Source organism: Drosophila melanogaster, chromosome 3R (genome assembly GCF_000001215.4).
Source record: "Drosophila melanogaster chromosome 3R".
NCBI classification, from domain to species: Eukaryota; Metazoa; Arthropoda; class Insecta; order Diptera; family Drosophilidae; genus Drosophila; species Drosophila melanogaster.
The window spans coordinates 15111426-15135137 of record NT_033777.3 but is presented as its reverse complement, the minus strand read 5'-3'; the positions used below and the strand labels follow the sequence as shown (position 1 = coordinate 15135137).

The 23712-nt window shown below is 39.9% G+C and overlaps 1 protein-coding gene and 1 non-coding gene across 3 annotated transcripts in view, besides 1 other annotated feature; both read left to right on the top strand.

Moving 5' to 3' along the window:
- Positions 1-31: 31 nt before the first annotated feature.
- Positions 32-3026: a mobile genetic element.
- A 185-nt stretch (positions 3027-3211) lies between these two features.
- CG42788 (uncharacterized protein) overlaps positions 3212-23712 on the top strand; it is a 35970-nt gene continuing 15469 nt past the window's right edge. For both annotated transcript variants that reach the window (NM_001202293.3, NM_169609.4), the window contains exons 1-2: positions 3212-3530; positions 22949-23545. In NM_001202293.3, coding sequence (NP_001189222.1) covers positions 22962-23545 — 584 coding nt within the window. In that variant the 5' untranslated portion in view covers positions 3212-3530; positions 22949-22961. The remainder of the gene's footprint in view (positions 3531-22948; positions 23546-23712) is intronic.
- mir-2493 (mir-2493 stem loop) lies at positions 4279-4384 on the top strand. The gene has a single exon (NR_048392.1). It is a non-coding gene; the product is annotated as a mir-2493 precursor RNA (primary transcript).

Below are 23712 nucleotides of genomic sequence, written 5' to 3'. Positions count from 1 at the left end.
ACATAGAAAGACGTTAATATTACTGCTTATTACAGTCTTCGACTAGCTCTTGTCGAACGCGGATGTAAAATCTTCTATTCTCTCTGAGAACATTTTGGTGTACATTAAATATTTTCTGTTTTCTTCTTTAATTGTGATATTCGCAAAAAAACTACAATCAAACGTTCAAGTGATGCAATTGGCGATGCTGAAGCATCTGCCGTTGAAAAAATGCGTACTAAAAGGAATAAACCACTAGTGGAGCGCCAGAACGAACGGGGCTCCAAGCAATTTACAAATTATTTTCGTCCACTACAAACTTTAGACGATGATAATGATGATAAACCTATTGAAACGGACACACTTGATGAAATAATAATCAAGCCACCTCCTATAACATTAATTAAACAAAATACAAAATTTGTACACGAGCTAATGGCTAAAATTAAAACTGATGATTACTTTATTAAAACCATCTCAATTGGAATTAAAATATTTTTACCAAATATGGACTGTTTCAATGCAGCTTGTAACCAACTCAAGGAACATAACTGTGAGTTCTACACGTACAATACTAGATCAAACAAGCCATACAAAGCCATTTTATCCGGGCTGGATAAACTACCAATTGAAACTGTCAAATCCATGCTACAAAACCTAGGATTACAATGCACCGAAGTCAAAATTGTGGAAAAGAAAACTAAGTCTGATCATGAATTATTACTGTACATTGTTTATTTCGTAAACAAAAGTATCACAGTAAAGGAACTGCGCAAAAACTTTATGTATGTCAACCACACTAAAGTACGCTGGGAGTATAAAGTGAAATTGCAGAATAAAATTACTCAATGCTACAATTGCCAACTATTTGGACATGGATCAAATAATTGTTCAGTTAAAACATCATGTGCCCATTGTGCTGGATCACACCAGACTGCCGTATGTATGGACGTAAACAACAAAAAATGCGCTAACTGTAAAGGCGACCATCCATCGACAGAACTGACATGCCCATGCCGAATTTCTTATCTCAATTTACTTTCCAAACGCTCATCACAACGCATTGGAAGAAATAACTTGGAAGCTCATGGAATGAGGAATTCTAAGCAACACATCGCTCCATCTGCTCTCTTTGGAAATCAACCCCAGATCTCATTGCCTACTCAAACTAAGAGAGTGCAACAACTCAACTTTGGTAGCTATAGTAATGCACTCACCAATATTCATACTTTGCCTAATCCCAAAGCAAATATCACAAGTGAAACTAATCTCTTTTCATGTGAAGAGATAAATTCTCTTTTGTCTGAATTAATAACAAGATTTAATGAATGCTCCAATAAGGGAGAGCAATTTCAAGTAATTTCTCAGTTAGCGATTAAGTATGTTTACACAAACAAATAATTTTATTGATAATTTGAATATTATGGCATGGAATGCTCGTGCCGTTAGAAACAAACGTATAGAACTGATCAAGTTCTTAGAAAATAATCACATTCACATAGCACTTATAAATGAAACGTGGCTGACTCATAGTGACCGTTTTAATATACCCGAATACACTATATACAGAAATGACAGGAAGGAAAGTAGGGGAGGCGGCGTTGCCATTGCAGTTAGTAACACATTGATACATGAACAAATACCCTGCATTAAAAGTCATGTTATTGAAAATGTAGGTATACAAATCAACACTGACTCTAATTCCAGTCTAAAAATTTACTCTATTTACTTTGCTGGAAATACTTCAAAATGTATTCCTAGTTCATGTGATTTATCTTGGGACCATAATCATTTAAAAAGTTTGTATAGATCTGATCTCCTTAAGATCTCACAAATAAATGGAAATTTTCTAATTTGCGGGGACTTCAACTCGCGCCACAGAGCATGGAAGTGTACCCGAGCCAATGGTTGGGGCAAAATTCTCAATGAACTTTCAGATCTGGGAAAATTCAGTATTTTGTACCCTACGCAACCCACATATATTCCGCATAACCATAAAGCAAAAGCATCAACATTGGACCTATGCCTCACTAATATCCCTAACCAGCTGGCTAATCCAGCAGTAATGCAAGAGCTTTCCTCTGATCACCTACCAGTGGTTATTAAATACTCTACAAATTTTATGCGCAATGTAAAAACATATCCGATTTTGGGAAGGGCAAATTGGGCGCTTTTTAAGAGAATTATAAATGAAAGGCTGATGGTTGAAGAGGTGGTTGTCAACTGCTCACAGATATCGACTTTGGATATTGATAATTTAATCGGCTCTTTCACTAGAGTAATCAATTATGCCTTTCTTAAAGCAGTCCCTCATAAACCTATACATCACTCCAAGCTTACACTCCCTGTACATATATTTTTTACAAAAAGAAGGAAACCTCGTTATCTTCCTGATAGACAGTTGCGAATACTAGACTCTCCAATACAATGGGTTGACAACATTCGATATTTGGGTATAATTTTTGATAAAAAACTAACATTTAAATACCACATCAACAACACAATTATGAAAGTTAATAAAATTATTTGCACACTGTACCCTCTAATAAATCGTAAATCTAAATTATCAATATCCAATAAGATCATAATTTTTAAAACAATTTTTAATCCAATATTAATGTATGGGTCACCTGTTTGGGGTAGATGTGCTCAAACTCATATCAAAAAACTTCAAATATGCCAAAACAAGCTGTTAAAATTAATAATGAACTTACCTTATTACACAAACACTAAGTACCTACATATAAAAGCAGGTGTACAAAAAGTTCAACAAAAAATACAATATTAACAATCTTTTGTTTCAAGTCTTAGTTTTTAAGTTAGTTGTAAGTCAATTAAGGTTTTTCTTCTCCCTTGTTTTCCTTAATAAATAATAAATATTGTTATACAAAAAAAAACTAAAAACAGGTCAACTAGACATAATTAATAAATATTTCAGATGAAAGCCTTAGCTAAACACTGTAAATACCTAATTATACCATTAGCTTTAATGAAATGTACATATATATATAAGGGATAAAGCACAAATAAATTAAATTAAAATTAAATTACTGCTTATTACCTTTTCGGGAAGTCCCCGTTTCGAATTTCAAATTACCCTTAAATAGCTAGTACACACTCCCAACTTAGCAGAGACACGCACCGAACTTGATAGCGGGTATACAATGTCGATAACACTTCGTCGATAGATCGATAACACTTGGGGTTTGTTTCAGCTGTTGCCGCGCCAGTCTCATTGTGTTTTTGCATCGCGAGCGGGACGGTCGTCGATTCGGGTTCGAACTGGAATCGGAAATAGCGGTCTAGCGGGCCTTTCTGCCTCTCTGTGTGCTTTTGAAAAAAGTTTGCTTGAAAAATGTGTAAAGAAAGCGGCGCCGCCAAGTGAGTGCGTGTGTGTGTTTTTATGTGTTTGCAAATACAAAGGTAAAACAGCCCCAAAGGCAACAACAAAGTGGCGGCGTTGGCGGCTATAGCGCAGTAGCAGCGACGCAGCGGAGCAGCAGCAGCGACGTCCAGTGCATTTTGGTGCAAACTAATTGTTGTTGTGAGAGGTACGCTATACTCGTATGTGTATGTGTGCGAGTGGGTGTTAGTTGCAGGTGTGCGTGCGATTTGATTTGCATTTATGTTGGGGTTTTGTTTTCAACTTTTCATCAAGTAATATAAACTAAATAAATGAACTATGTGTGGAAATTATTTAATATATATATAAATAAAAATAAAAGTATAATATGAACATGAAAGTTAAAGTTAAATCGTAGGAAATCAACAAATTGAGAATATTAAATTAAACAAATAGCCGAAAAACGCACACAATACAGCAAAAGCAAAGTAAAACTAAAATCATATTTAATAAACAGCATAGGGGACTGTTGTATAAGCATTTGTTTACATAGTGCAAAAGCCCATAAATTGTGCAATTCCCCCAGCAGAGAATTGTTCTCTCTCTCTCTTTCTCGCCGTCCCTTGTGTTAATTGAAAAAAAGTCAACAAACTTCCTGTTTTTTATGTGTCTGCCTCTCTTTTCCGCACTTTTCATAACTGTTGCCGCAGACAACAAGGCTATTATTGTGGCAGTACCGCCCCGCCCCCTGCCTGCGCCTCCGCAGCCCTTTCTTCCGCCCACAAACTCTCTCTGAAAAGGGAAGCGAAATGTGAGAGTGTGTGTGTTGGCAAGAAAGTTTTGTATTTGCTTTTGTGATTTCTGCTTGCTGTTTGATATGTGCCAGAAGTGCGGGCGTTGAAGTTTTTAGTGCAACATTTCTCTGCTCCAGCGGGAGCTTTTATAATGTGTGTGTGCGCTATTATTAAAACCCCCAACGCTCACACACACACACAGCCATGTGCATGGAGCAAAAAACTATGGCCGTGTGTATTTGTGCGAGGCGTTGGCGTTCTGACCAGCAGAAGAGGAAGATGGCGCAGCGGCAAGGGGTGAAAGGAAACGGAAATAAGTGGTGAAATGGGAGAGGGGAAGAGAGTGGGAAGAATACTAAATAAATAAATTAGAGAATCAAACAAATAAGCGGAGGAAAGTAAATAAATAGGTAAATTGAAATAAATAGATGAAATGTTTAACTAAACCAAAATACGGTCGATTTTGTATTGCAAATTGTATGGGGATGTTATATTTACTTTGAATTGATATTTTATATATCCATCTAAATCCATATAGCCATCTAAAAGTTTACGCTGGAAAGGTCATTATAATATTATCCACACTGTGTGAACTAATTATATTAACAGAATTTCGCGGAACACAGAAATCTTGTCGGTTTTGGGGTCAGTTCATAAATAAATCAAACAAATCGGGTAAAACGTAAAAGATAAACATTATGTAAATCAACAAACACCGCCCAAGGAATTCCTGTGCAATTTCGAGTGTTTACCTCTCGCCCACCTTGCCCACACCACCATCCATTCCCTTTCCTTTCCGTCCCCTTTCACCCACTTGTGAGACATAAACGTCGCCGCACATTTGCCGTACCCCCACTCCAATTGGTGGGGTATTGTAATAAAGCGTTTTACGATCTCCGGTGCCTGACGCACTTGTTGTTTTTATGACAGTTAAGCTATTTTGCGTATGACACGTTTGACAGATGCCAAGCGCCCAGTGCTGCTGCCAACGCCGCTGTTAAACGCAGCCCATCTCGCTCCCTCCTTTTCCCAGCCTCTCCACCGCCGTTAACACTCACCACCCATAGTTGGTTGATGCCCCCTTTTTACATGAAACCAAATTAATACTTTGATTTGGGACCAAGCGGAAAATATATTTGATTGAATTTCTTAAGAGCACATTATTGATCCGTTCCATAAACAGTTTAATACTAGATTTTATGAAATTAAAGCTTTAATATTATTCTCATTTGAAATTAGCCTCAATTAAGATAACCAAAACTTTTGGATGCCAAAAATATTATTCCATGCTGTGGCCTGCTCGACCAACATACATATCGTGCCACCCTAACCCACACCCCTTCGCTGGCCGAAAAAGTTTGTGCATGTTTGTTTGCTGCGCAGGCATTTTAATTTCACCAGCCATTAAGTACACAAAGAGTGGGCGTGTGGCATGTTGGGGGCGCAGCGGGTTGGGTCGGACAGAGAAGTTGTCTTTTCGCAGCTCCTTTTACGCATGTTTTCGCGCTAGAGCCCAGAAAGAAGTCGGCATGACATCAATTTTCTCGGCCAAATGTGGCGAACTGCGACAGCGGCAACAACAGCAACAATAAACTGGGCCACGCCTACAAAAACCATAAGCTGCAAACATCAAATATCAACGGCAGCAGCAGCAACAGCTAAAACAACAACAAACAACTGCCGCTCGGCTTGTCGCATGTAATTGCTTGCCGCAAAGTAAATGACAATAGCGCAAGGCAAAAGACAGTGGGGACAAAGTGACGCTGAATGGAATGCTGATATGCAATAATTAGTATCAAGAAATGATTGACGATGCTTGCGATAAATTGATACCTAGGCATAATTTTGATAACCAATAATATAGGAATTGCCGCTCTTTAGCTTGGTTTCATCTTAGGTATATCTTTATTATCTAAGACAATCAAAATGAGTCTCTTCTGATGTTAACAATTTCTTTGGTTTTTTCAAGTATTACGTATGCGTAATTTCTAATACTATGTTCTTATATTACCTATTTCATATTTTTTATTTATTTATTTGTTGTATTATTTTATTCAGTAGTTTTAATAATAATATTTTTGTATGGATTTTACTCCGATTCGTCCCACTGTACCGACAAACAAGCTGAGGTCGGTGTAACTAAAAACCGCAAAAGCTTGTCACTCCCCCTTTCGCACATCGCCCCCGGTTTCCACCTCCCGCCACGCCCCCTTGGGTCGCACACACTTCTATGCTGTCGAAGTAGTTGCTTCCGCTCTCGCGGTTTCGTCGCTCCCGCCTGAATAAATGTATGTACATGTATGTGTGTGTGTATAGAAGTATCTATCGCAGTTGTATCTTTTTGCTGTTGTATCTTTAGCCGCGTACGTGGGCGGCAAAGGCATTAGAAAAAAATATCAACGTCAAGCCCGAAGTTCAAATTCAAGCTTTGAAATATTTGCTGGATGACGTCGGCGTCCAATCTTTTGTCGTCGTCAATCAAAATTCGAAATATCTTTGACGCATTCTGCGGATGCATGCGCCTAGGCTTTGAGTTTCCGCTGCGGACTTCGGCTAAACAAATGCCAAAACCCAAACACAAAACAAAAAAAGGAAACTGATAAGCCAGGCAAACATTTAAACACTAGCTGCCATTTGCGTATCGAATATCGTTTTTGTTTATTATCTTCCCATTATTACTTGTATTTATTTACCTCCTCACTTTTTCGCTTTTTGGTCAAAGCTTTTGGCCATTTAATATTCATTTATTCAGCCATGTTTATTTATTTATTTGCGTGTCTCTCGGTCGGAGTGTTTGTGATTGTGTTTTCTACTTGTGATGTGGGGCTAAAAGACCATAAGACGTAAAAAAAAATAAAAATAACGAAAAACGTGAAATCGCATGCTAGGAGCCATGGCCATGATTTTGAATTTTAGCGGGCCAGAGTCGCGACAAAGAAATCCGAAATAAAATAAAAAAAAAGTATATATATAATCGTAAAGGCATTTGGCATCCATTTGATACCCTTGTGGAGGGTCATCGATTACTTTGATTTGTCATTTCTGCACGTTCAATTTCCTGATATATGTGGGATTCCCAATTTGGTTAATATCTTCGGAGTAAATCTTTCGATCACTTAAAATAGCCTATTTAAAATCAATTAAATGCTATTTGTTGCTTTTGTTTATTTTTATACTTCTTAAATATTATATAATTAAAGGTTATTGTGTAACAAGTTTTTGAGGTAAGCTGTTACCCATAAAACCATAAATTTCTATTAATTTTACAAGCTTCGTTGGCCTTTCCTTCGGTTCACATTTTGAAAGGAGAACAATATTTTAGCTTAGAGAAATCCTGCACTACCAAAGCCATATTTCATTTCGAAAATCATAAATCTCCGAAAGTTTCTGTTGGTCGGAGCGTAATTCATTTAGTTTGTGCGCCAAGCAGGAATTAATTGAGATCTTTTAGACAACTTAAATAAAAATATATGCGTATGTACACATTGGATTTAAAGGAATATGCTTTATATCTGGCTTGACAAAGCAATTTAAATATTTTAATTCAACGACTGCCAGCATGTACTTTTATGGAAATTTTGTTTGGGAAAAACAACGATGCCAATGGGAAAAATAACAAAGATAGAACTGCTTGCCACTCCCACCCATTCCCATCCCATATTCCAATTTTTACCATTTTCCCCACCCGTTTTTTCCCACCAGCGGGGCCAAAAGATTTTCGTAGCTCATAAATTCTTTTGTTTAACTCGTTTTTCTTTGATTTCTTTAGCCGGGCACGTAGCGAACCAAGCGCGGGTAAAGAAAAAAAGTGAAAATTCAGTGGGAAAATTGTCGCTGTCTGTGGCCCACTGCGATTACAGCAGCAGCAAGAAAAGCAGCCTCAAAACTAATTAGTTGCGCTGCATTCAAACTGAGTTTTACTTTTTGCCCCAGACTGCAACTTGGATTGAGTAAGACTTTCATCTGATCCCCGTTGCCGCCCCTTTGTTCACCCAATTGTCCGATTTTCCACCACTTTTCCCCGCCACGGTTGTGCAACTTTGGGCTCAAACGAGATGGTAAGAGACAAATTCAGTTAACTGTTACACACAGTCACTGACTGACTTAATTCCCTACATTTTTACGATTGTACCATTGCACATTGGTAGAAAAGTGATCTGAAAATGTATGAACTCATTTCCTATGATGCTTAAGTAATGGCGCCCTGCTGCATAATCAGGTTGATGTTACCGCCTGATTAAGTGCTCCAAACAGCGCAGATTGTTTTCGATGTTACGCCAGACTATTTATAAACGATCGGATTACACCTGATCATCGCTTGATAGCAACTGGGTCTGGAAAAGTTTGCTTAGTCAGCCTTAAGGCGCCGCCTGGCATTACTTATATTTCAATCTGTTAAGGGCATCAGTCAGGCATCGCATTCAGATTATGCCTCATCTGTGGAAACTAGTTTTCCTTAATTACCCACTCTAGGCCACTGATTATATGCCCACCTAATTATTTGAAATATTAAAATGGCTTGATAACGGCAATGCGGCGAAGTAATAGTAATTTTTAATAATCAGCAAAATAATTAAAATGAGCTTTTTGCAAACTAGCTGCTTAATACCTATAAAACAAATCATGTGATTATTGCTATTTATAAACTTAAGTTTCTAAACCGTAGTTGATAATATACACACCTATATATACATATATACGCCGCCCATCTGTTGATCCCATCAAACAATCATCAGTATTCCCAATTCTTTGCCTGTTCATAAACCTATCATCAATGCGTGCAATCTATAAACCATCTGTTGATCCATTCACCGTAAATCTGTCGGCATTATCGTTTCCCCAACGACCTTGAACCACTGTGCATTCGAGGCGACAGTTGTTGGCTTTAACTTTGGGCACTCTGGCTACCGCTGCTACTGGGCAACTGGTGTACTGTGGAACTGGTGTACTGTATAACTGGTGCTGCTGTAATCGTTGCTAGAGCAATGGCATCTAGTCCGTCAGGCCGAATCAACGTCTTATTGGGATTATGCTGGTGCAATGTTTTTCGCCGGCGGAGCGGGAGTCGTGTAATAAAAAGTATCTGGGTATTGCAGATGTCTATCCCGCGTCGCTGCTGCTTTTGGGCATTAATGAATGAATGGAGACCGTCTTAAGTAAAGCCGGCTTGGCCAACTGACAGTGGAGCGCAGCTGGGAAAAGGGGCGGTAAGCTGGGAGTTTTCCCTTTGCTTGATTATTCTCCTGCTGCGCTCCACTGCGCGTCAAATTTGCGCTCGACCCGCCCGCATCCCGCCTCCGACAATTTCTTGATAAATTTCCATAAAATAAGAATCAAGCGAGTGAAGAGCGTGTAGAAGTACAAAAAAATTGACAATGTTGAGAGGTTTTTCGGTTGAGAGTGTATATAAGTATATGCAAATCAAGTAATTTGTCTCTAAAGCATTTGTCTGGCTTCCGAAGGAGAGTAAAAGATGCAGATTGGGCAGAAGACCCCAGACGAGCCAAAGATGAGGCAGCCACAACTTCCGGTGTCAGTTTAGTTTTTTTTTTTTTTTTTTTTGCTTTTCTTTGGGTGCGTCTTCTGCTCAACTTTTGGTCTGGTTGTGTGTAGGGGGAAAGATTTTATAAATAAATTACAAAACAAAAACGAGACACAAACGTCGCTGAAATAGTTGGGGAGAAGTCGTGGATAAACTAAAACTAAAAACAAGAGGAAAACATTGCCTTTGGCTTTGTTGGTGGGACATGCAGGTGGAAGCTGTTATCGTTGTTAGCGTTTCGCAAAAGAGTTTTCATCATGGTCGATACTCTAGCGCATAATGGGTACTACGATATTTTAAAAAAGAGAAAAATCAAATGGCCATGAGCTTACTTTGCAAATTATAGCCTCAATTAGGGAACCATCTTTGTGCACTTAAATTTATTTCTCATGGCCTAATATATACTTAAAATTCAATTAATTCAATTTCAAATCATTCAAATTTTATTTTAAATTTAGTTTAAGGGTACATCTGCTTGCGATGGCTATCATAAATCTTTGGGTATTTTTATTGGAAATATTTGTTTGTATGTTCTCGCCTCGCTGTTCATCAAAGCCATTAACAAATGGCAAGAAGCAGCCAAATTATTATTATTTCTCTATAAAAATAGCTAAAATATGCTTAATTTAGTTGGCTCTGATGTGTGAGTGGTGGCGTATCCCACATAATTATTTTTGGTTAAGTAAGGCCAGAATTTAGCCGCGTGGTTGTCAAAACGCCCACCATGACGCCAGTCCACAAAACAAAAAAAAAATCGAAAAAAAAGACGAGGGCAGAGACAACGTCAGCAGAGGATGGGGCCAAAATATTGGGGAGTGGGGAAAACAAGACGAAATGGAAGCCAAAGAATTATGGTTGTATTTTCCTTATTTAATAAAGTATATTTATGTTTTAGTACAATTGTTTTTGGCCCGCATTATTGCTGTCTTGTGCGGCCATCACTCCTACACTATGAGAAATTCCCAGGGCTTTCGGGCTGGGCCGCAAATGCCCGGCATTGCGGTCCATAAAACCGGCCAAAAGCGTAAACCAAATTAGTTCATTTATATGTATGGAATATCTCTCGGCCCGCAATCCCTCCCAAGTTGGTCAACTTTTATGGCATTGCGGCAATATACGATTATTATAATTCTGTTTTCTTTTTTTTCCTGGCTGGCCAAAAGGGTCAAGGCACTTGATTGGGGCTGGGCGATTTGGGTGGCATACAGTGACTGGTGTTCTTCAAGTGCTCGATGGTCCGGATTGAAATTCAGATAGAAGGTTAAGTAGCGTTGAGATATGCACTTGTGGTTGCTTGTGACAAGGATACGTTTTTGAGTTCAGTTGTAGGAGACGATATTCGGTTTGAGATAAATTTGTTTATACTCAATATTTACTAAGAACTATCGGCTGAAAAATACCAAATTAATGAATTATTAGTTCTTTTATAAGAATGAGCATATGATCCAGTTTGTTCTTTAACATACATGTATAATATTTACAATGTTTTTCAACGCTTTACTTAAATTTATTTGGCTGCACCCTCAGAAAAGTCTTATTTCATTATTGGGGTATAAAAAGTAATATCTAATATCTAATATCTAATACCGCGACCCATCCGCAGCAATATATTTTGGCCATTGCGGGCAGAGTAATGACCTGGGCCAACACAATAGATTCGAGTTTATTGCGCGCCTGGACAAATGTTGATAAGGACCGAACTGTGACCGACCCCCAACTCTCTGAATTTCTCATCCTCCGCCCACAAAAATCAACAAGCATTTTCCAAACAGAATCAAGCAATAAGCGACCAGCTCAAACATTGATTTTTTTTATCACTCTGGTGGCTTTTGGGACCCGAGTCGCGACTTTCCGTTGCCAAACAGAACAGAAGAGAGTTTCACCTTAATTTCGTCTTGAACTTGTTTCTCCTCCATTTACTTCACTTGTACAAGTAGTTCCTGTTGCCGGTTCTGTTTGCCGTATTTGTTATTTATTTGCCCAGCACTAAATGGAATTCCGTTGAAATCGGCTTGATCTTGATGTCTTGTTTTCGGGCGAAGTTTTTGTGTGTTGTACTGCCCCAGCGTTTCGTTTGCTCTTAAAGATCTCATTTTTCCAGTGGGATCGGTCGGCCAGTGGTGGTGCTATATGCTATATGCTATATGCTATATGTGTATGACCCGCCACTCCGTCACTCAGTCACTCATTCACTCACTTAGTCATTCAGTCAGTTGTAACGTGGTCGTCAACGCAATGCCAACGCCTCTTCACTTCGCCAGTGAGCCCATCCCATCGCCTTTCCCTTTGGCTTCGTCTATTTGCGGGTCTAAGGGCCTTCTCAGGTCTTCAACTTGCCGACACTGCATCGTTTTCGTTTTCGTAGACAAGTGATCTCGTTTTGGCCCGTATTTCCTAAGATTTTCAATGTGAAGATGGATGGCCAACGTGGGGAACGTGATTATGAGCATGATCTTGATGGATTATGAAAGATCATTAGGACTCAATGAAGTAATGGTGTCATCTAATGTAGTACAGACGAAAGGACTACAGTTCATGTTCTATGAATATAAACAATAGTAATTATCAAATATACATTTTATCACGTATTAAAAGTGTCACATGTGCGCTTCTCTCAGTTTGGTTCTGGCATCACCATAAAGAATTGAATGCTTATCTCGAAAATACCAAGAATCGATCTTTAAGCCCTTTTCAACGAAAACCTTCTAACTAACCAGAATCTTTGTCTGAAATCTAATATCTTTCGGATGCTGTTTTGTGCCCTTTTGTTTTGTGACAACTTTATTGAAATCAAAACCAATCTTTTATGATGGCTTTCGTGGCAGCATTAACCCGATGCTGCGCATACATTAATGCACATTTTACGTTATGTCCCATGGTAGTGCCTTCTTTCCAACAATGTAATATAATTTATTTTTTTTGTTATGACCATCCATGCTGTGAGAGGGGATTTTCAAATGGATTGGCACGTGATGTGGCCAGATGTTGCCCTAGCCGAGAATATAAGTACGTACAACTTTGGCGCTCGAGAGCTTTGAAAGAAAATCGGGAGAGTAAAGAACGAAAACATCGCATGGAATAAAATGTGTAATAAAATAGAAATAATATTTATAGCTGAGACGTCGATATGTCTAAAAATAAAGGGGACGCAGCCAGCCCAGAAGCTGCCCCAACGGGCTCCCTCCCCCTTCTGAGGACCGCCTCCCTTGTTTTTTAGCCATGTGCACGAGCTCCCATTCATGGAGGCAAGGCACCGTGACCTGCCTCAGTCCCCCTGCTTTTCCGCCTTTCCCCCCCTTCATTTTCCATTTTCAAGCCCCCACCCTCCTCCCTACGATGTAGACAAATCCACTTGGCAGAGCAGAACAGACCGGAGCCCATGAAAAAAAAAAGGAGGAGAAAAGAGGGGAAGTTGGATGGACATTGATTTAAATCGATATTTTGCGGTTGAGCTCATTTGGCGTAAAATAAACTTGGCCCAAGTCAATAATCCCTTTGTTCACCCACTCTTTGCGGCATTTGGAAATATATCCACCTCTACACTAATTTCCCCATCTTCGGCTTTTCACTTCACACTTGTTAACAAATCTTTCGTGTAAACAAAGGGGGTATCCACTGAATAGAATGGAATTGGAATTGCTCTGCCCGTATCATTGTTTATTGATTGCATGATTTGGTTTCCTCATTCTTGCTTTTAGAGGTGGTTGGGAAAAAAAAGACCCATAAAGATTGTTCAATTCCTAAAATGTGCATCGTAAAATTTGATTGGTGGTTTTCTTAGAATTCAACAGATTCTCGCCCGGGCAAGTCTTCAAATTTAAAAGCTACTTTAATAGCTACATCGTTTACAAAAACGTTTCTTAAATATTTACTGAAATCAAATAGATATCTCATTGGCCAAGGACTCTCCATTCAATATTATCTGATTGGTTTTTTTTTCCAACGCTGATGAAACGTGACATTTCAAGCCGAACTCAAAGTGCTCCCTATCCATTCATTCATTCACTCATTTGATCAGGCTGTCATTCAATCGGTTTAATGGCGTTTTCTGTTTTGTTATCTGACATTTCCTTGCTTCCTGCTAGCGCTTTTTCCGTCCATCGAGCAGCTCCAACCGGAAGTCGTAATTAATGCGCGCCTCGGGGGCGTTTTCCGCTTCCGTGTCCTGCCACCAAAGAAGTCCTGCTACGTGCCTGTGTGTGCGTTTATTTATAGCAAGTGCACACGGTAGGACCTTTGCCTTGTCTCCGTGTGCCACCTGCATTCGAGTGGCCTACAAAGTGAGCAGTGTTGGAAATTAGAGGGGTCGGATCGGATCGGAGTCACCTGAGCCAAGCCGGCATGGCGAATCCTGGCCTAATGAATCCACGGACAGAGCGATGGAATTCCTCGATTGAACACGATTCGAGAATTTTTAATTTGAACTTTTTAAGTTCCAGTCATTTGAAGTCATTTCAATTAGAAGCGCTCGACGGCTAAATACCGAAATACTTTGAAATTAATGGAAAATGTCAATCTTACTTTGACTTACCTATTCATTATTTACTTCTTTGTTACCCATTTAATCTAACTAAAGCTTTTCTGATTGAAATAGTGTGCTCCTTGAAATCAATAGTTCTTGTTACAAAAATATATTCCATAAACACATCTAACTTTTCTAAGAAATATTCTACGGAAATTTCTCAATTTACGCAGCTGTCCATCAGCGAATTCTTTGGACGTTCAGTAAAAATATTCATACCATTTTTCCTTCTCAAATTTCTTATGCTCAATTTTCCAATTAAGTTTGACAAAACATGAATTTTGCACATTCCAGTTAATCTCATTTCAACGGAAATTGAATCGACCTTTCGGGCGCTTGGCCAACTTCCACAAATAAATCCCAAAAGCCCATAGACAATCTCCATCCTCTTTTATGTGTTTGTGTAAAAATATTTGCCAACTTCTGTCTGCCAACCAATACGCCAAGTTCTGCTCTAGAAGTTATAGCCAACTGCCGTTTTTTTTTCGTGGAGCTTGTCTAACATCTTTCTTATCTAACGTATTTTCGATTCCGGGGATAAGGATGAGGTCAAATGCCTGCTTCTGCGATGGCCCTTCACTTGCCGCCTGAGCGGACAGGACATGTTTCGAACCCATATCGCCCCAATATGTATGCAAGTAATTGCCCTGCCTTGGGCTCTGCACACGCACACCTGGAACGCCCTACGATCCTGGTCAGCTTTTCCCATCTCCTTTTTGGCCTTGCGGCTAAACGGCTAATTCGCCAAGACACAAGCGGCAAACAAATTGACTGGGTGGACTTTTGGGTGGCGAAAGGGGGAGGCCACCTGAATGGCCATTTGTAAGGAGCCGAATCGAAATGACATTTCGGTTTAAGTGAAAAGGCAAAAAAAAAAAAAAGGAGAAGCCAATTTCAAAGCCGCCGAAGCGCGACCGGAAGCCAGGAAAAATAAAAGGTACAGTGGGAACTCGAAGAGAGGAACCTATTGAATCATTGCATTTATTATTATTATACGAGGCAACTTTCAAGGAACACAGTATGTGAGCTAGAAACTAAATAAATAATATAGATAGCAATATAGCCATTCGCATAAATTATATATGTAGTTCACTTAAGACCAGTGAACACTTTAGCCATTGAAGAGGCAGTTAAAAGGGCATGGAGTCCAAGGAATTTCTGGAACTGAAGCACAAGACAGAGCAAAAAGCAGAAGTCGAGGCAGAGCCAGAGGCGAAAAACAAATGGCTAACAATTGACTTGGCCAATAAAGCATAAAACCGTTAAATTCGAAAATCAATAACTCCCCGGCCGAACGTTTCCGCCAATTGTGTCCTATATCCGGTATCCATTTCCCTCTCCCTCTGCTTTTGTGTGTGTGTGTGTGTGTGTGTGGCAGAGAGACTGTGGCAAATGAAGGACGACAAATTGCCAAACGCGCCACGAACATTAAACAATTTTGCAATTTGTTTCCATTATTTTAAGCTGCGCCAGTGCCTCGAAATGGGCGCCTGAAATCACCACCCCCTGCCCCCCAGCCACCTGCTCCCTGTCTTCCGAGAATCTTCCCTTCATAATTGTGTCAAGGAGGTTCATTCGCAGTCATTAGCGATGGAGGGCGTGTGCTTGTTAGTTCCTCCCTTCTGGCCTACCTACTTTCTCGCCTGTACTCGCTCATCGTCATCAGCGTGGGATGGCCTTGCCACCGGGTCAGCAGCTCCAACCACCCCACCACCACACAAAACCCAACCCACCCGTGTGCCCTGTCATGTGTCATGTGAAACAGCTGTTAATGATACAAGTGTCTCAGCTATTTCGTAAAAAATTTACATTCCGCTCAGTGGCTCTGCGGCACTGCAAGAGCCAAGTGCGTAATGCCTCCTCCAAAGGCCATTTGTCCTAAATGATTACAAGATGTTTGGACGGGGAAGCATAATCCCTGGTTTTCCTCTGCTGTCGATTGGGTAACAGACCGAGAAATGGATACATAGATGCGGTAATTGGAAACGATTTGGATGACAAAACAAATTGGTTTCATTTGATTTATTCGCTTTATTAATAAGACAAGGGAACACTTGCATTCATTTTCTAGTTAACAAGACACAAGAACATTTAATTTAGTAAGCTTGGGAGCGAAACATGATAATATTTGTTCGTAAATTGTATCGTTTGGTAAATTTGGTATTATTTAATATGAAATATTATGTTAATTTCCATATGCGAAGTTGCCGAAGCGATAAACGTTATTCATTTGCATAATTTTATGCAGCTTTTAGTGTCCAGGATATTCGAAAATGTCACAGGTCGTATGAGTATACTAAAGGTAACATAAATTCAAAATGAGAAATGGAATATTATCTATAAATTTAATGAATTTATATCCCATTTATTTAACCTATTTGTTAATAAATTACCAAGATGATAATTGGCTTCGTATATCCCAAGTAAATACACAATTTTCATAAAATGTATAGATGGAAATAACTTCTAAAGCCTTTAAGGCAAATCATGAATGGAAATTTATCAGGTCGTATGCGCATTACTTAATCCAATTTAATTAAACATAAAGTCGTTCGTATTAAGTGGGATTTCAATAGCCCATATGCCATGCCATTTTATCAGCAAAGTTTACCAAGTGAAAAATGTTTGAAAACTCTTTGCCCAAATTTTCGACAGCCACAAAAGTTGACGACATTTGCCTAACCAGATGCTGCCCGTCAGCCAAGACAATCTCCGGGCCAATTTGATAATCCCTCGGCAGGGCAGCAACAGCAACAACATTTCTTCGAGCTGTTAACACATACGAACCATGCCATTCCATACCATCCCACCCACCAAAAACCAAAGCCACAAAAGCCTGCTTGCGTCAAGCGGAAAACTACGAAACTGAGACATCGCTTCAATAATCCCAGACTTCATAGAGCTGCTTGTTTCGTGACTGCCGTTCGATGGCATTGGAAAACACCGAGAGGTGTGCACTGAAATAAAAGACTGGGCAGGATTACACATATTCAGCTATTTTTTAAGAAACATTAATTCTAAACAGAAATGTGAAATATAAACATAGAATTGGTTGTATACCATGCCGTATGTTAAGTTCATAGAGAATCTATAATGAACTAGTATTATTATAAATAATTGCGTCTAATCGATTTCACTGTAGACACGTGCTGTTTTTGAAATCAAACGGGATCCACATGCCCAAGATTGAGTGTGAGTGCGGCAATAAGTGAATGAATAAGTGAGTTGGACGGATTTGGGAGGAGGTGAGGCGAATGGGGGAGTGGAGAAGAGGTCGTGGCACTGCCTGATGAATATGTTGAAATCAATCAGGTTAGCCAAAAAGCAAGGCACGTTACCAGTACTTTCTTTCTTTCTTTCGCCGCCTGCCTCACGATTGGCCCATGATATGTGACTTGGATACGTGAAAATTGCACTACATGCAATACCTACCCCCCGCCCCCGCCTCTTTTCCCCCAAAACGAGAAGACTTCACATCACGTTATGTCAGGCGCTATAAGGTGAATACTTTCAGGTGTACAAGCTCCACGAGTTCGCTGGGCTGTTGCATTTGACATTTCGCTGCTGTACTTATTAAAATGGAGGGGGGAAATGGGGAAAAAAAATGTGAAAAGACAGCTCTGCCCGGCGGGCACTTAATAAACTCTCTCGTTTTCCTCACAACGAATACCTTTTCTTTCCGTGAACTTGTTAAAAACTCATTATTTGGCCGTCGTAAGTCAACATCTTTCTTTCTTTCTTTCTTTTTTTTGGACCTCGTGTGTGGGGTTCACGGTATATCAATTAAAAGTTTGGCTCTTAGTTGTAATCAGCCGAGTGAGTTTCTTTCCTCAAAATGTGTCTGTAATGTATTTTCAGTGTCTGCGTTTGAGTTGCCTACTTTTGGGCGTGCCCCAGTGATTCTGCTAATGAGTCGTTCTAGACAAAAAGGATTCCCCTGCTACATTGTTCTCGCCCTGTTTTCCGATACGTTTGATGTCGGCGCCATTGTTGTGATATCCCAGCTCAAAGTGTGAAATTACTCGGTTAATGACGGTACGAATTAGTTGGATTAAATGTTGCCCCAAGTGATGTTCATTCCCGTTTGGCTAAGGAGCTCTTACAGCTACAAAGCGATGGGAAATGCAAATATTTTCTTTCAATATAGGGCTAAGTGGTGTTGCATGTACTAAAGTTTCCAGTTTGGCATTTGGAAGCGTGAGGAAATCAATTTGCTAATGTTTAATTTGTGTGGAAATGAGCTCTGTTAGAACATAAAACCATTTACTCAGGAATGAGTTTTATGAATTGTAAATAGATCGAATGTTTTTTATAATCTGAGAGCTAGCTAGAAGACCCTCATTGCTGTGCAATCTCACGTCGAACATCAGCAAAGCTTGCATGCGTTGCACAGACGGATTCCGCACTTAAAACTATCTAGATACTCGTACTCGCGCCTTATCAGAGCCACGTTGCCATGGTAGCATAGGTTGCTCTTGGTTGCCAAGTTTTATGAATGGATATGTTATCGCTGGCTGTCCAAAGCGAAAGCGTTTTCATGAATGTACCATGAGTGCCCCAGCCCCAGTCCCTGCCCCCAAACCAAATCGAAAAAAATAAAACAAATTGATATACCGCTGTTGCTTTTCTTTCATTTCATTTCATTTTGCCGTGTGTGCGTGACATTTCGAGAATCACGTTCAACCGCAACCGACGGCAGCGATATCCCGATATATCGATGCCTGGGTAGTTATGGGTGCCGTGTCTATATGGATGTGGGTATGGATATGGCCACGCACACCATCGCATCGCATGTGCATTTATAACGATCTAACTAAATGGCTGGCACATGCTTATTCCTACGGGGAGCTGAGCTTGATGTTTTTTTTTTAAAGGTTTTGCTTACATTTTATTGATTCTCTGGCATGCTAACGAGTGCAAAGTAATAGCATTATATACAAGTTAAAAACAGCAAATAAAGTATCTTAATTTCTATATTAAAAGTCACATTTTAGGTGAGAGCATTGAAATCTGTAATTTTATTGGATATATAATATTACACTGGAACAGAAAATCAACCACACTTATAGGCAATTTCCATTAAAATATTTAGCCGTACAAATATGAAGTCACCCGTACGTATACGTATTATTTTTTAATATGCGCACGCCCATTTCTTTTTACTTTTACTTTGTGTTAAATGTAATTGAAATGAGCGACAGCGTCGGCAAAATAAATAACGCGACGCAATTTTATTTCATTGTGCAGCCGTAATTTCTTTTCAATTAACAATAACGAAACGGAGCGAAATTGGTAAAAGCCAGAGTGGCAATGGCAAATGGGGAGGGGGGTAAAACTGGGCTGCTGTAAGAGCTGCAAATTGCTGGAGTCTTTAATGCGAATGCGAATGCGACTGCGAATAACAAATGCATTCACAAATTGTGTTTAATTTCTTCACAAAGGAGAATTTCCTTCGTCGCAGGGGGAAATTGCAATAACAATCCACCTTTCATTTAAGCCCTCGGAACTGGGACAATTTGCAGAGCTTAACTTTGTTTTTTTTTTTTTTTTGTTTCTTCCAGCGCTTGTTTGTTATTATTTTTTTTATTTGTAACTGTTGGTCAACATTTTCGTTCTTGATGCTGCTCGCTTTTTGTTATCGCCCATCATCAGACTCTTGCTGTCTTTTCATTTATTTCTTTTCACTGCTCCGCACAATTTCCGCACTGACATTTTACAACTGTCCATGGCACGAACACTTGCGGACAAAATAATAGCAATCAAGATGTTATCCGCAGATTCGTGCAATTATCTGGGGGAATTACATCTGTAAGTGGACTTTTTTGACGTTTTCATATCGCAAAGTTTGCGCGAAATGCTTGTTAATGTTTTTGTGTTTTTGGTTTGAGTTTTGCTTATTGTTTTCATAACTAATCGTTTTTATCAAATAATTGAGTTTACTTTCGCTTTATTTTTTCCAACAGTTATTTGTTCAACAAATCCGAGTGATACAAAGATAAAAGCTTAGTAAAAAAAAGGGTTATATACAAATTATTTAATTCCTTTTTCATTACGTGTAAATGTAGTTTTCAGTAGTGATACCTATAGTATTGCCCGCCAATGTATGTGCTATGTGTGGTTTCCATTTACTGATCTCTGTCATTGCCCCGACGTCATCCATCGCACATAGATACTCACACAACGCAACGCCACGTGCATAAACATTTCTCAGCTGCCTTTTCTCTCTGTTGACACAAATCATTCGCTGGAAGTGTCGCTCCCGTTTCCATTGGCCCCTCTTCCTGTCCCGGCCACCAACTACCCCTCAGCCCCTTCCTGATAGCCATTCTTTCTTGACAACTTTTGTGTTTGGTCTTGGTGTCCAAATGCATGGGCGGCATGAGCTGGAACCGCTTTCGTATTTCGTATCGGTTACACTAGGATGGGATGTGTAAAGCTTCTGACGATAGCGAAAATGTTTGCTCGGCTAAGAGTTCTGGGTTCTCTGCACATGCTAACTGAAATTCTTACTCATTTCGATGAGCAAGAGGGAGGGGAAGAAAGAGGGGGAATGTGTGATCTTTTCAAAATTGATTTTTGTTTGTCAAAAGCAGTCGTGAAATTCCATGGGAACTCAAACGTATTTAGATGTAACCAATTTCACTGTAAGACAAGTTTATGATATGGTATATTTTACAAACATTTAATATACAACGAAATATTTGATCCTTTTCGGGGGATCCGTTCAACTGCTGGGCAAGTTTGTGTCTCGAGCCAAATCAACATTCCGTAGTCGAGCATTCCTAACCCAGAAATGAAAAACGAGGGAGAACAACTTTATGAACATTTTTGCACTTGTCTATTTGGTTCACTCCCAAACAAAGAAAATATGTAATTCAAAACATTGTTCAAGTGTTCCAGTTTTTAGTGTTCGAGTGTGTGTCAGCACAAGTTGTTTATAAAACTTTTGCACCACATAGGAAGATAGCCAGAATGGAGAAAAGCACACATAAGAAGTAGAAGTCGCAGAAGGAACTTGACCATGTCGCTAGTCGCTAGCCGTTGTTTGCCAAGCCGTTAATGGCACTGTAAAAAATTGCCAGCAATCTGCTAATAATTTAAAAAAGAAAAGTATAAAAATATAAACATACAATGCATTATCCATCTATATATATTATATTTTAGGTAAGGTTACTTCTTCTAATATTTGTTTCTAAATAGAAGTAATTGTTGACTTGGCAGTTTATCGAACTTCAAAAAGCTATTAATTAGAGTAAATCCCCATTTCCTGCAGTGCAGAGCCCATTCCTTTTGTCTCTCCCTGTCATTATCACGTTGCAAGTTGATGAGCTGTCCCCCGGCTGCTCTGCTCGCCTAATGGATGTCTCTTTGTTTGGCTGGGATCTGTCGTATCTCGGTTTTTGAAGTCGCATCTATCCGTACGCCACTCCAGTTCTCCGGTTCTGCAGACTCCTTTTCCGTTTCGCACCGTTTCCGCCAGCCAAGCCAAGCCAAGCAGCCATCGAGTGAAATTGCGCAAGCAAACAAACACATCCATTTTTCCAAGCGTCCTCTTGTTGTTTGGACTCAGCCAACTAGTCGCACTATCGGCCATTGGCACTCACCCACACAGACGCACATGCTTACTTACATAGATAGATAGATTGATACTTCTGGCAGACGTATCTATGTTTTATCCCTGCACTGCCACAACTGCCACAACTTCCTCAACTTCCACACTCCCGCCTTCCGGTGCGGAATAAATTTGAAAAAATCTTTTTGCCAGCCATTTACTGAACCATGTCAGAGCCAAAAGCCGAAATGCTGTCGTTGGTGGCGTTGAAATCTAAACATTATGCAAATGCTCTTTGATATTATTGAGGAGTTCGCCCAGTGTAAACAATGTGGGCGGGATTGATCAATTCGGTCGGTGGCGATGTTCGAATGGGTTTGTCCAAAACGAATTTGTTGAAATTTGTTTCAGTTTCTTTGGCATGTTGTTTTTACTCAGTGTGTATGGTAGAAAGTAAATGGATTTACTTGTAAATTAAATAAATATTGTGGCAGCGGATTAAACGGCTTTATGCCAAGTGCAATGTCATAATAGCTTTGATATAAATCTATAACTGTTTGCATTATTAATATTAAACCATTTAGTTAGTTAAGTATGCCTGGGTTTTCCATTTCCATTTCCTTATCGCTGTCATACTTCACCCAAGAGCTGCATTTCGCAAACGATGCCAACTATTTGATCCCATTTCGAAACCAGTTCCTCCTCAGCCATGGCCAATCCATTTTTGCACCATTGCCAAATAAAGGAGCAAAACATATGCAAAAAGAGAGAGAACGAAACCAAACAGTAAAAGCAAATTGAAAATTGTGTCATAACACTAAAAACGAGTTGGCCTAAAACCTGAACCTATCCCACCATTTCCCGATGATCATGACAACAACCATGCTGCTGATCATGATGGTAATGATGGTAATGGTGACCATGGTAGTGGGGAAGTCTGTTATGGAGGACCTGTTTTGTTTTGTTTTTTTTTTTTTTTTTTTTTTTTTGTCCAGACCCGAGCAGAAAAGGCAATGCCATCGGTCTGTCTTCAGACTGTTAGCTGGATGTTGAATTATGGAGGAGCCTGTTTGCGAACAAAGTGGGTCGGTCGACTTGGTCGTTGAGTGGAGTGGAATGGAATGGAATGTGATTTGTGGATCGAACAATGTGTGAAAATGGCCCGACAACAACTTGACTTATGTGCCTTACCGATTCTGCTCTTCTCTCTTTGCAGCGAATGTGTTTCAATGATGTTACTGCCTTCGGGGCGTTCGAATAGTGATGTCTATCCGCTACAAAATGCCGCAAACACAACAGCAACATCGACCGGAGGAGCAACATCAGCTGGTGGCGCGGGTGGAGCAGGCGGAGTGGGAGGCGTCTGTGGTGGCGTAGGAGCAACATCCAACCCCAAGCCCTTGCTACTGACACGAACATCATCGCCTCAATTGACAACATTGCCGACAACAAATGGCTCTGTTGTCCATGCCACGCCCACCCGCTCCAACGGATGTCCGTTGACCCAATCCTCCGGAATCCCAGTGACAATGGCAACAACAGCCACAGCAATGGCTACAGCAACACCAGACCCATCTGGATGTACGGAAGTGGAGGGTACAGCATCGACGGAGCTGAGCACTGGGTTAGCAAATGAAACTAACTGCGGCACCGGGATCTATGGGCCACTTTTGGGTCAAAGTCATGGGGGCGTCATCGCTGGCATGACCGAAAATTGGCCAGAAATTGATGGACACTTGGAGGCCATACAGGAAAAGCTCAAGCCCGGCTGGAGTGTTCATGTGGGCAAGGAGGGGAGGCTCTACTATTGCAAGTGAGTTGTGAATAAGATTCGCAGGAAATTGAAAAATATGACTTAAATGGCATAATACTGTAATATGATACCGTAGTATGTCATTGAAAAATATTTTCGAATTACGCCAGCAAACTCTTTAATGGTTTTAAATTGTGCAATATGAATAAAACTAGCTACCAGTTTGC